Source organism: Cyprinus carpio, chromosome A10 (assembly GCF_018340385.1).
Source record: "Cyprinus carpio isolate SPL01 chromosome A10, ASM1834038v1, whole genome shotgun sequence".
Classification (NCBI taxonomy): domain Eukaryota; kingdom Metazoa; phylum Chordata; class Actinopteri; order Cypriniformes; family Cyprinidae; genus Cyprinus; species Cyprinus carpio.
Window position 1 is genome coordinate 425,581 of NC_056581.1, and position 14,533 is coordinate 440,113.

At 34.2% G+C, this 14,533-nt stretch overlaps 1 protein-coding gene and 1 long non-coding RNA gene across 2 annotated transcripts; both read right to left on the bottom strand.

The window, feature by feature from the left end:
* Window positions 1-962: 962 nt before the first annotated feature.
* On the bottom strand, window positions 963-2,471 carry LOC122146369. Its single transcript, XR_006160932.1, has 3 exons — window positions 2,435-2,471; window positions 1,812-1,885; window positions 963-1,727 (listed from the first exon to the last, which is right to left on the bottom strand). It is a non-coding gene; the product is annotated as an uncharacterized LOC122146369 (long non-coding RNA).
* An 11-nt stretch (window positions 2,472-2,482) lies between these two features.
* Window positions 2,483-12,963, bottom strand: LOC109107604 (serine palmitoyltransferase 1). Its single transcript, XM_042764540.1, has 13 exons — window positions 12,812-12,963; window positions 11,927-12,034; window positions 9,955-10,049; window positions 9,723-9,816; window positions 8,656-8,728; window positions 8,450-8,582; window positions 8,240-8,369; window positions 7,618-7,707; window positions 5,898-6,005; window positions 5,708-5,803; window positions 3,950-4,046; window positions 2,641-2,739; window positions 2,483-2,487 (listed from the first exon to the last, which is right to left on the bottom strand). The coding sequence occupies exons 1-13, from the start codon at window positions 12,932-12,934 to the stop codon at window positions 2,483-2,485; spliced, it is 1,251 nt and encodes a 416-aa protein (XP_042620474.1). The 5' UTR covers window positions 12,935-12,963.
* Window positions 12,964-14,533: the final 1,570 nt, after the last annotated feature.

Consider the following 14,533-nt stretch of genomic DNA (forward strand, 5'->3'; position numbering starts at 1 on the left):
AGTAGGATTAGTGATTTGGAAATGAGCCTGGAAGTTTGATAAGGTTGAAAAAACACGACTCCTACTGGCTGGTGAATAGGTTTGAGATTTTATTTATATATATATATATATTTATTTATTTTTCCCCCCAGTAAGGATACACCAAATTCATCAAAGGTGACAGTAAAGGCGTTTACATCGTTATAAAAATATATTTTTTAAAATAAATCTTCATTTGAACCTTCTATTCATTAAAGAATCCTGGAAAAATGTATCAGTTTCCACAAAGGAATAAGCCTCGCAACTGATAATAAGAAATGAGCAACAAATCAGCATTGTATGCCCTGTAAATCATGACATAATAATAAAGACAAATCTTTTATTATTATTATTATTATTATTGAACAGTTTAGTGAAACTTTAGACAAAATCTAAAAATAACAATTTTATTCAGAGGCCTAAAAATGCCAAAACGTAAGATGAAATTCAGATATAATGAGATCTTTATAACAGTATAGCACTACTTTATATTAAATTATATCAATATCTGTTGTCACTCTATATTTCTTATTCATATGTATTAATAAGATGATATTTAAATGCTTCGTTTAATGACCAAAAAATAATCAATGCAATGCAATACAATGATGATTGAGAGATGAACAAATAAATGTTACATTAACCTTTTAAAATGATTATTATTTTTTAAATAACATCTGGATGATTAAGTAAACCTCAGTTGCTATTTGCTTTCTTAAAATCAGATTTCACAGTAAAAACAAAACAAAACATGAACCATAAGCAGAGTTTGGACGCCTGTACAATTATACTAAAACACCTTCTACATGCTAAAACAGTATAAGCTATCAATCAGATGACAGAAAGCATGAAGTAGACTGTGTGAAGCAAGCTTCAGATATGATTCTGCAGGCAATTCATGCTTGGAGATAAAAAATATGATAAAAACCAATGCAACATTCCTATTTAAAGTCTGAAATGATTTTTATTCTTGAAATTTGTTTGAAAACAATGTTACATTTTGATATAATGTCAATCACAGAACCTAAACCAGATCATATTGGATCTCTCTCAAGTGTGTGCAAGCATTTGCTATTGACCCAGAACACTCACAATGCACAATGCAAGAGTCAAATAAGAATAACTGCATTATTCAGAATGCATGGATAAAAAAAAAAAAAAAAGTCAATATGCAGTGCATAAACATTGTGAAAGGATCCTCATGTAGTAAAGAAGCTACTCTTTGGTCAAAGGCAACAAAGGAATGTAATTATTAGTGTATATAAAAACTGACTTTACATATAAAATAATTGTTCTTTTTTTATGGCATATTTATTGTTGATTATAGTCAAGATCTCCCATCATTATTCAAGGCATTGAACACAACATAAATAGGTTTGATGGTGCACACCAACCGCAAACAGCGTGAAGAACCAGCTCTGCATTTATTTCAATGTGAAATGAAGACTAAAATAATCAACATTATCTGTACAGCAGCTATGGAAACATAAATATAATACAAACAGGTTCAATCAGTGTATGCATCCAGTGGAGTTGTGTGCACTTGAGGTCTTCAGGGTCAAAGGTCACCGAGCCATCAGGCGGGATGCTCTCGCTGTCATGTCATGATCGGTCATCATTTCAGGATCTTCACAGCTGCTTCTCGAATGCACTGCGCTGCTCTCTCGATCTCCTCCTGCGTCTGCTCAACAGTCACCACGACTCTGATGCTGAGGACACACACGTGCAAAAACATCAGTTTCACAGCAAAGCATGATGTGCTTTTATCGATGGGATAGTTTCCAGCGAATCACCTCGGCGGTGGAAGAAATCGCTCTTCTTTCTCCAGGTATCGAGCCAAAGTGAGCGCGATCTGTCTGTCCATACTCTACAGAAAGGACAAAAAATAAGAGACTATTTTTAAAGTACTTACACAGCATTAACAGTGCTTTTCAATGTCAACGGGAATTCAAAATGTACATTTTTATATCCTTTAATAAATGTGTGTGATTGTTCACTGTAGTTATTAATATAAATATTTAATTATTTATTGAGCATTGAAGAATCCTACATTGATGTTTTATTAAATTTCACTTTGCATTGTGGTTCTCAACTACTGATGGACCCATATACTGTGCAGACATAGTCAGATTTATTTTTTTTAATCAATTTTGAAGTAAATGTTGTGTAGCAATTTCATTTCATTTTAATATTGTGTGAATTTCATTTTATGCATATTGGCAACAATGCACTGTAGACAGTAATATCTCCTTTGGCTGCCGTCAGGAATCTCTCTTTTTAAGTCCATGTGTCCAACCATATACTGTTTAAAAGCTTGGGGTCGATGAGATTTTGTAATGTTTTTCAGAAACCATATGCCATATGATAACCACAACTGAGACAGCTGACTTGTCTATGATCTGCTGGTTTAACGTACGTAATCAACAATGGCTCGGAGCAACCTCATCTCAACCCTTATCTATCCTCAACCTTCATCCAAATACAAGTAAATAACAGCACCCAAACCACCTCCAACCACCTACACCCCCAGAAAACACAACAAAAATCACAAAAAAACTCACACAACAACGAACAACACACCAAAATCCACCACAAATAAAAAAAATATTAAAAAAAATTTACATTCCCTTTTCTCTCGTGGAAAAAAGGAAGTAAATTGGACTTGCCCTTGTAGTGCTTTGTGGACGTGTTTGCACTTATCCTGCAGAACCCTGAAAATGCCTGTGAGAGAAAATGAAAAAATACTACAATTAATGTGAAGTTCTGCCCAAAGCAGGCTCTACACAAGAGAGTGAATGCATGTAGTTTAATTAAACTAAACTTCACGTGCGGTTGCATTCAAAAGATTCAGATCATTATTGATCTGAACAATAACACTCACAGTATATTTTAATGGTGCAGACATTTTGAGAAAACTATATGACCCTCTTCAGTACTGAGGACTGTTACTGAGTAGTTTACACACGTGTGACCCAGGACCACAAAAAGGTCAATTTTTCGAAATATTGAGAAAATCACCTTTAAAGTTGTCCAAATGAATTCTTAGCAGTGCATATTACTAATCAAAAATTAAGTTTTGATATATTTACAGTAGGAAATTTACAAAATATCTTCATGGAACATGATCTTTACTTAATATCCGAATGAATTTGGCATAAAAAGAAAAATCAATCATTTTGACAGATACAATGTACATTTTTGGCTATTGCTACAAATATACCCCAGAGACTTAAGACTGCTTTTGTGCTCCAGGGTCACATATTGGCATTTTTAAATAAATACAATTTTCAGTTTGGCCAGTAAGTGTCCTAAGCACTTATTTTGACAGATATCTAAAGAATATTTGTATATTCTTTAAATTAAAAAAGTGATTTGTTTTGCATGGAGTATGTTTTCGGCCTAAAACTATGCAACAGAGATCAAAAGATCCAGGCTGGGTTTATAATGAGCTGATGTTGGCATGAGTGAGGCTGGTCTCAATCCACACACACACACACACACACACACACACACACACACACACACACACACACACACACACACACACACACACACACACACATACACACTAATGTGACGTGCTGGAATCAGCTGACCTCCACTCTACTCCCACTGAAAGTCTGACTACAGTCTCACAACATGCATTCATTCATTCATTCATTCATTCATTCATTCATTCATTCATTCATTCATTCAGAGACAAACAACTGACGCTGTGCTGGAATAATCACTGTGCCACAGTACAAGTGATGCTGGCCTAGCAAATACAGCTAAAAAATAATGTCCATTTTCTATCTGAAAGTATGTGTCAGCGCGTGTGTGTATATATATATATAAGGAGGTAGTTTTGGCAAATCCAAAATGCTAATGATATACTAAATGACTGAAGAAGGTAAAATGCATTAGTTTTTGTGAATGTAGATGCTGTTACCTGGATCTTCCTCCATGATGTTGAGAGCTTCAATAGCAGCAGAGGCCAGCATGGGTGGAAGAGACGCTGAGAAACAGTAACCCTGACCCGACAGACGCTGACAACATAAAAAAACACATTCACATTCAGTTCTGAGTGTAATAATGATGGGAAACAGAAAGTCTTCTTTAGAAGGCAAGCAAGGATCCATCTTAAGGCTACACAACATGTTATTGTATTTAAACAAAACTTGGTGGGCCACAATGATTTGGACATGAAACGTTCGGAGACAGTGGTGGAAAAACTATGCAAGTATACAAAAAAGTCAGAATTTTGAGAAAAAAAAGTCACAATTTCATTTTTTAATAAAAAAATAAATAAATCAGTGGTGGTGATGGGCTTCCATGAAAAAACTGGTAAAATGATAAAATTATAAATACGTTTATAACTTTCCGTGCCGAGTCAAACATACAAATTGTCAAATCTTCACCAAATTTGGACTCTACTTGATCTTCACACCAAGCTGCAGGTTATCGCAGTAAGTTACTGATTTTTGAGTCTTAAGGGTCATTTTTCAAAGTAATTAGGCAATAAAATGGACCGTGTCAGTGCCAAACAAGAATCAAGGCCTTTAATCCACTGCCATATTAAAATATTTCTTTATATGTTTATATGTTCTAAGGGAATTGTAAGTTTTTTGGTTACACTTTATTTTAAGGTGTCTTTGTTACACTGTAGTTATACATTTAAGTACCAAATAATATTAATTAACTACATGTACTTACTATATGATTAGGATTAAGATTACTTGCATGTAATTATGCACAATTATTGTTATTATAATAGTAAGTACATGTAACAAGGACACCTTAAAATAAAGCATTACTTAATTTTTTATTTTAATGCTATATTTATATAAAGTCTTTGAAGTTGGTCTTGTAATCGCCGCTAGCTGCTATGATATTCATTATGTAATTCAAGACTTTAAGTCTGAATGAAAATCTGCAAACGCTGCACATGCTGCTCAGATTATTAATGCTCCACATGCATTTAAATACAGCGTGTGGATTCACTTCCTTCACATCTGATATGATCCGTGTGAGTCGCAAATCAAGTAATATGAAAGTCAAATAGACAAGGACAAGAATAAAAACTCGTATGTAAAGAGGATGGCATATAAAGCATCATACAGCAACTCAAGTGAAGTGACGTCTTATCAGAAGATTCCCGACGATTACCAGCCCTTAGATAGTCAAGAAACAGATCTATTCAACAAACAGGAAGAGCAAGAGCTTCAGCTTTTCCAGAGATCTGGATCACATTTCAGTGACTATAGCTTACATGAGGATAATTGTGCTCTTACGTCCAGATATAAAAACGCATGTGTGTATAATTACAGTTTTATCTCCAGAATATAGAAACCATATGTACAGAAACACTTCAAAAGAAACTTCTTTTGATCATTTAAACAATAACCAGAAAACCTTTCGAATCACAGCACCAGACTGCTGAGAGTGTGTAAAATACACATTCGTCTCATAAAATCTCAATACAAAGACAAACCCAACTTCAAATATCAAAAATACTGATTAAAAGGGACATTTCTCTCCCATTCACCAATGTACACCGAGAGTCAAAATGACTGTCTGTGGGAAGATGAACAGCAAGCCACAGAAGCTAACGCTATAGTAGACACTACGCTGAATATACCTGGAATAAACTGTCATTTTAAAAGTATGCATGATGGTGCAGATGGGTTTTGTTATTTTGTAGTCGTACCTGATGATCAATAACGAAGGATCGTCCACAGCAGAAGCCTCCGATGGACGCCAGCGCATTCTCCATGTTGGCACTTATGAGGTCGATATCATCAATCTGAAATTAAACAGACATGTCATCTTTTCTGAATCAGTATCTACAGCCGAGCTCCTGAAACTTTAGAGACGTTTCTGTTCTAGCCATTACGTACGTTGACCCCAAAATGCTCTGTGACTCCTCTTCCGTGTTCCCCAAGCACTCCAAAAGACATGCTCTCCTCCAGAAAGATCCGGACTTTATATTTGTACTTCAGCTTCACCTGAAAGATGCAGTGCATGTGGAAAATGCAGCCAGTGCAATGCATCAACAGTGCTATTTTAATGTAAAACTACACAGTGTTCTGACTACTTTTAATGTGTTCTTGGTGAATGATATACACATATACAGTACAGGTCAAAAGTTTGGAAACATTACTATTTTTAATGTTTTTGAGAGAAGTCTCTTCTGCTCATCAAGCCTGCATTTATTTGATCAAAAATACAGAAAAAACTGTAATATTGTGAAATATTATTACAACTTAAAATAATAGTTTTCTATTTGAATATACTTAAAAAAAAAAAAAAAATTTATTCCTGTGATGCAAAGCTGAATTTTCAGCATCATTACTCCAGCCTTCAGTGTCACATGTAACATCCAGTCTATCACATGATCATTTAGAAATCATTCTAATATTCTGATTTATTATGAGTGTTGGAAACAGTTCTGCTGTCTAATATATTTGATGAATAAAAGGTTAAAAATAACTGCATTTATACAAAATAAAAAAAAATTCTAATAATATATTTTCTTTACTATCACTTTTTATCAATTTAACACATCCTTGCTGAATAAAAGTATTGATTTTATTTAAAAAAAGAAAGAAAAAAAAATTACTGACCCCAAATTACTGACCAGTAGTGTATATTGTTATTACAAAATATTTATATTTTAAAAACATAGCTTCTTTTTATTTATTCATCAAAGTATCCTAAAAAAGTATCACATGTTCTGAAAAAATATTAAGCAGCAGAACCGTTTCCAACTTTGATAATGAATCATCATATTAGAATGATTTCTAAAGGATCATGTGATAATGATCCTAAAAATTCAGCTTTGCATCACAGAAGTAAATGATAATTTAAAGTATAATCAATTTAAAAACAATTATTTTAAATTGTAATAATATATCACAATATTAAATTTTTTTTTCTGTATTTTTGATCAAATAAATGCAGGCTTGATGAGCAGAAGAGACTTCTTTCAAAAACATTAAAAATAGTAATGTTTCCAAACTTTTGACCTGTACTGTAAATACATAGTCTATGTAAGTTTCTATTCTCCAAATGATGGAAATCCTATTTTTAAAAAAGTAATGACATCTGTCTCACAATTCGAGGCATCAATCATCTCTGTAGCACAAAAGTGCCGAGTTTAATAATTAGGGTTAGCTGTTCATACAAATCCCATAAAACTTACAAAGAATACTCTGTATATGTGAATAAAAGCATAAATTAAATCTGCTGATCATATAAAGACTTGGATTAAAGTGCTTGATTCATATAGATTTATTTTCATCTCTTTACAAATGTTTTGAATAGACTTTCAATGGAGGGGCAGAAATATCTCAGGTTTCATTTTAAATATCTTCATTTGTGTTTCGAAGATGAACGAAAAACAGGTTTGGAACAACATGAGGTTGAGCAAATGATGACAGAACTGTTTCATGAATTCAGTGTCACTTGCTTTTGTAATTATTAGTGAAGTTTACTCTCGATTTCTGAGTCAAACTTGTTTCAAAGTAAATCCAACACTACTTTCTTTTCAGTCTAGTATTAGTAATGCTTTCCTTAGTGAACACTACAAAGTCAGATGAGATAATAGAAGTGTCTTACCAGGTCAGGTAGTGGGCAGATATCTGCAGTGTTGATGTAGAGCCCCTCAACTACGATGAAGCGTCTGATCACTCTCGCCTTGCGTGGATTCTTTACAAACACACACAGACAATAACAACAGTGAATGAACAAGAGTGGACACATGTGTAGCGAAACATAAAACAAACAGCTGCTGCACTCAACAAGACATGCACTGTTTCTATCATGGGCTCTGAGTGAATGCTAGACGGTTGCTTAGGTCTTTAGCGTGTTTGCTAGGGTACAGAGATCATGTAAATGTACTTAAATCTTACTGCACTTTATTCAGCTGTGTTTTACTAAAGACGTTTGTTTATGTTTGTGTATCTTGCATCAAAAAGGAACAATTTTCTCTATTTTTAAAAACATTTCTCTTACATGGAGAGAGAAAAATACTATAATAACTGATAAAGTCACTTTTCACTGTAGTCGTTAAAATCAGCTATGCTTTATTTTATTGCCCTGCTGCTGCAGTGTACATAAATACATAAACAAGTACTGAGTAATAATAATTAACAAAATACACCGTCACAGTTCAGTTTAGGGACCAATTAACTATCCGCTAACGATGTCAGCAGTGAGAGCTGATGAACTCCCTCCTCACCTTCTGATCTTCGATCTCCTGCTCCTTCAGAAGCCGCTCCAGGTCCTCCATATCGTTGTGTTTGAAGTGTTTGACGAAGCTGCGTGAAGCCTGCAGGCCTTTCTGGATGGAGAAACACGCCGCCTCGTCTCTGAGAAAACAGCAGAGACAACAGATCAGGACGCTTTATCATCTCTGTGGAAAGCCTGTTGGGCGTCAGCAGGAACTTACACAAAGATGATGTCTCCTCTCTTGGAGTACGCTGGGATAGCACTGGCGATGGTGGCGAAGCCATACGAGTAGATAATGGCCTCCTCCGTTCTCATGAACTTGGCCAATCGCTCCTCTAACTCCAGATGAACATCTGTGAAACATTTCAATGCTGTGAACTGATGCAGCAACACGAGACTAATACCTGAGACGATGAATCTACCGACCGAAGGTCCCATAGAAGCCTCTCGGTCCACACGTCCCCACGCCGTACTTCTTCAGCGACAACAACGCCTTCAGCTGAAAACAAATGCATGGTGCTCCGCGGATTAATGCTTTGGTTAATGTACGGAAAGGTTTTAATCAGGAACAGAATTCCATAATTTATCCACCTTTAACAAGCCTCATGAAATCAAAATAGTCCTCATTTACTTTTTTTGTGCAATACATGTCCCCCGTCACACTTTACACGATTCAATGCATGCTCCTCCAATAAAAACACAGGTTTTTAATCTTTCTAATGTCCCATTAGAAGAGTACTGTGAAAATCATTCATGTTGACTTTAAGGCATCTGGTTTATCTGATATACAGCAGTGCAGAGTTTATATTTATGCATTTGGCAAACACTTTTATTCAAAGCGATGCTTACTCTGCATCCAAAGACATACATGTGATCAGTTTATTAACTCCCTGGGAATCGAACCCACAGCCTCGGTGTTGCTTGCGCCATGCTTACTGGCAAAAACTAAAACGTTAACGCGTTGAAAAGTTACGATTACAGAACTGTATTTAAAAACTTGAGAAGTCTGAGTAAAATGTCAATAATTTGTACCTTATGGTGCTGAACAAAAACCATAAGTTTTTGTCTTCAACAGAAAATCATAAATTCTAATCGTTTCTGTGTGCCATTATATTAGCCGAACACTTTGAAACAAAACAGCAGATTTATTTATTTACCAACCATTTAAAAGTGTTTTATTTATTTTTTTGGAAAGAAAGAAATTGCTTTAAGCAATGATGCATTCAATTGATCAAAAGTGACAGTACAAACATTTAAACTGCAAGAACAGATTGCAAATATTCAGCTTTGATCACAGTAATAAATTACAATTTATTCACATAGAGAACAGTTTTTTTAATTTAAAATAATATTTCACAATATTACGGTTTTTAATCAAATAAATGCAGCCTCTGCAAATATAAACATTAAATACAAACTGCACATGACAATCAGCAGCAGCTGTGGTGTGTGTGAATGTGAAGACTCGCGTCTGCGCTCATAAAGCTACAAACCTTCACACGCTCGCTGTCCAGCAGACCCAGGAAGTTAAATGAGGCAAAGTTAATGCACTCTTTCCCATTCACAATGATTTTGTGGCTTGGAGGCCTGTAAAAGAAAAACATGTCCTTCAGTCATCATCGTCTGCACAGCACACAGAGAGTATTATTCCACACGCGGCAGACAGAGCTGCTGATTTGAGTTTATTCAGAAATGTCTCCAGCTGCTGAAAGTACAGAGACGTACCCCGTGACCACATCATAGTTGAGGGAAGGATGGTCTTTAGACACGGGGGGCACCAGCGGCTCGGGCTGCCACTCCTCAATCAACTCCTCTTTCTCCTGAGATACACAGCAATAAAGCACATGAAGAAAGACTGCTGTTAACATCAGCTAACATGAACTAACACTGAATTAATCTTTGTTAGTGTTAACATGCAACACTTACTCATATATTATTAAATTCAAAATTTGTTTCTTTTAATATTATTTAAACAATCTTATCTAATATTAACTGGAAATGAACAGTAATAAATACTGTAACAAATGTATTGCTCATTGTTAGTCAGTTTTAATTAATGCATTAACTAATCACAACTAACAGGAGCTTATTGTAAAGTGTCACGGACTCAGAAATCAAAGTTCAATTTAACATTTTCTTTTTGGATAAGTTTCTGAATATCGAAATAACTATCATTCCATGATTTCCAGAATCGTATTATGATTCAATTTAACATATTTGTTAATTATTTTTGTTAATTATAAATTAATTTGCTGTTTTGTTTTAATGCAGATTTTAGTTTGGTTAACTGCAACTAAGTTAATAATATCAATTTATAGTTTTAGAGTATACTGTAACTGGGTCAAAGATGAAAAAGTGTTAAAGCATAAAAAAAAAAGTGTAATACTGCTTTAAACTGTTGTAGTTTTTCCCAAAAAAAATGCAAAAAGTTTTCTGTTTTATTTAATTGCAATTTTGTTTTTGTTTTTCTGAGCAAAAAATAAATATCTTACATTTTCCCCTGATTTACAGAAGACTCCCAGTAAAATGTCATTCAGTGTAACAATCTCATCAGGCTCATTTACAACAAAAATCAATTTATGACATATTAAAAGACTAATTACTTTCACCCCAAATACCAATGAGTTGTAATTTTACATTTTTAACATTCACCACTATCCTAGGTTTTGCCCATTCGTCAGTAAGAATTTTTTACTAATTTAAAACACAATAAAATTTAGTATGCTCCATTATTCTTTTAGATACTTTAATATGTACACGTCAGAATAAGCACGTTGTTTGAATTTTTGCATAAATATTGTGTTACACTGAATGACAATGTAACATTATTTCAACCAAATTTTGACAATCTATTATAAAAAAAAAAATCTGAACATCTGTAAATACAAACCTTACTTCCATTTAATGTGCTTTCTATGGACACAAAATCACTTTTGTACATTTCTTTTGATGCGGACATCTTAACATCTATGACCCAACTACAGTTCACAAACAGAACATTTATAATTCACTTTAATATTTTATTAACGGAAACTGAAAATAGTTCCAGAGATCCTGACAGTTTGTTTCTTTACACAGACATAAAATATGAAGAATATGACATGCCATATTTAATATTCTTCAGTAAATGTGTGTATTACCATTCAAATGTTTGGGGTCAGTAAGACTTTAAAAATACTTTTATTCAGGAAGAGTGATTAAACATGACAGCTAAGACCATTATAATGTTACAAAAGATTTTCATTTCAAATTAATGCTGTTCTTTTAAACTTTTTATTTATCAAAGTATCATTTAACCAAAAAAAGTAGCACAGTTTCCACAAAAACATGAATAATCAGAAATGTTTCTTGAGCATCAAATCAGAATATTAGAATGATTTCTGAAGATCATGTGACACTGAAGACTGGAGTAATGATGCTGAAAATACAGATGTGTATCACAGAAATAAATTATATTTTTTTAAATATATTCACATAGAAAGCAGCTGTTTTAAACTGTAATAATACTTCTCAATATTCCTGTTTTTGCTGTATGTTTGATCTTCTTTCAAAAACATAAAAAATGACATCGACCCAAACTTTTGAAAGCTAGTGTACAAGGTTACTTGAATGCCGAACAGCCACAGAAATACAGAAAACATCCTTCAATTAACACTGTAAATTAAACAGATTATAACGAGTGATATGTGCCTCTCACCTTTTCTGTGAGGTCTGATCTCTCCTGGAGTTTATACGTTTTGGAAAACAGCAGTCTGATGATCCACAAAATGAGGATCCCTTCTAAAATCAAATGATATGCTGGAGCCTAGAACAGAAAATAACAAGAAGACTAGAACACAAACTGCATCAGTTAAAGAAATGAACGTCTGATGCACATTAGATTTGTTTTTAACCAGAAGACGTACTGTAGATGAGCAACATCTCTACAATCTTCACCTCTGGACATCAAAATGACATTTAGCAGAGAAATTTATCATTTATTAGATGTCTGTACATGTAGATGTCTTATATGAGATCTTAAAGAAGCATGTGTGCTGGCGAGATTCGACTCATTAATATTAGCGAAGCTGGCTATTTATTAGTGTCTCATCAGTCGCTTTTAATGTTGTTAGAGCAGTCACACGGTTTCATATAAGCTGTGCACTGCAGTCACAGTTTAATCACTCACTTTAACAAACAAAAAGCACACAAACAGAGCTCCAGCATTAATTATAGACCGCAATAAAGTCATTTTCACTGATTTAACGTTACACCAGAATGATGTTAAAGCTGTTCTTACTCCAGTAACCTGGAAACAGACACAAGACCGGCTCTGATAATAATTAATAACTCTTATTATCATCACGATTTTACAGTAGCGGTGATAAATAAATAAATAAACTCATAAATGTGTATGTAGGTGAGAGAGTGAGTGTTCACTGCACTTCCTGGAGTTACAGTAACACTCTACTGGAGATTATCTGTCAAACAGCGCCAAATACAACCATTTGCCCATACAGCGGTGCTGTTCAAACGAGCAAACGTCACACAGTCTGTCGATATTTCTGAAATTTAAAAAACAAAAGAATAAAGTTGTAGTTACCTCGTAAAAAGCTTGCACCATCTCTACCAACACCCACTGTTGCCCCGCCGCCATTTTGACTGAGTCACGTGACTGTGCGTGCGCGTGCTTCATGAGGCGCGGTCGCGTGGAAGAGCCGCTCATTACAATGTGTGTGTGTGTGTGTGTGTTTATATAAATTAATGAATGTTTTCATAAATTAATAAATAAATAAATATAACTGAATAATAATGTATCCTATGATATTGTACGTATCAACAGAGGAATCTTTCAGAAACAGCCTCCGCTCATCTAGGCTCACATGTGAGTTTGTCCTCCATTCAATTCCACGAAACAAAGCAGACTTTCTAGTCACTCTCCGCGTGAGTCTGACACCTAGTGGACTGTTTATAATCTGGACGTACACTAACACCCAGGAGAGAGATGTTTGTGTCAAATATAAATATATAAATGGGTACAGCATGAACTGAGCTCGACAAGTCTGTGCATACTACTGCTACTGTATGTTACCTTACATATTATATACAGTACCATTCAAAGGTTTGGCGCTAGTATTATTATTATTATTGTAATTATTACTTTTATTCAGCAGTTTAACGTATTCATCAGAGAAACCTGACTAAATGCACAGTTTCCATGAAAATATGAAGCAGCACAACTGTTTTCAACACTGATAATAATCAGAAATCAGCATATTAGAATGATTTCTGAAGATCATGTGACACTGAAGACTGCAGTAATGATGCTGGAAATACAGCTTTGATAACTGCGATAAATTATATTTAAACATACCTTACAATAGAAAAAAAAACAGTAGCCTACATTTCGCTATATACCTCTTTTTACCACATTTACTGCACTTTATAAGATTAATGCAGCCTCGATGATCATAAGAGACTTTTAAAACTGTCAGCTGTCATTCAATTAATTCCTAATACTGTCAAATTCTTCTTCTTCTCTTTTTTCCCCTCACTTTTGTCCATATTAAATGCATTCATTTTATTTTACACCTGATTACATTTCTCAAATATTTTGTAAAAATTAGTACAAATTTATTCACGTAATAATGCATGTAAAAAATATTTATTTCAACAGAACACATGGGTAATCAACCAGCTGACACAATGCAAAATACCAAATAATCTGAAGCTCAGCTTGTTTCCCTGATGCTGAAATCCATCCATAATAAAGCAAAGGCAGAGGTTTATTGTCATGTATTGCATGCTGGTTGACCACACGTTAAATAATATTGCATTCAAATAAAAACCACCAGTCTGTAAGTAGATGGACTTCTCATCTTCTTCATCTGATTTCTGTCAGTTTCTGTCCAGTGCACGATATTAGCCTCATTCAAAGCCAATATCTGTAGCAACGATTAACATGAGAAATTTAGTTCACATTAGACAGTCCTTGTACTTGTCTTTCAGGAACAAGGCCTTAAAGGGACAGATCACCCAAAAATGAAAATGCGCTCATCATTTACTCACCCTCACGTTGTTTCATTCTAGTGTTAATTCTGTCAGCCATTTTTAATTCAGTCTTAATCTTAGTCTTAGTTCTGTGTCAAATGTACTTTTTAGTTATTATTATCATATTTAGTCAACTTCGTCCTGATTTTGTTTAATCAAGTTTCAGTCGACTAAATGTCTGAGCATTGTAGTCTAGATTTAATCAATGAAAAACATATTTTATGCTGTATAATGGTTAAACTGCTAAAAAAAAATATTATTATTGCTCATAATT

Bases quoted from the DNA above. Each gene is read 5' to 3' on its own strand.
- LOC109107604 (XM_042764540.1), bottom strand. From the start codon at position 12,934: ATGAGCGGCTCTTCCACGCGACCGCGCCTCATGAAGCACGCGCACGCA. The intron at 8,583-8,655 runs GTCGGTAGATTC...AATGTTTCACAG, and splicing joins AGGCTTCTATGGGACCTTCG to ATGTTCATCTGGAGTTAGAG. The intron at 7,708-8,239 runs GTGAGGAGGGAG...GTGTTTGTAAAG, and splicing joins AGGAGATCGAAGATCAGAAG to AATCCACGCAAGGCGAGAGT.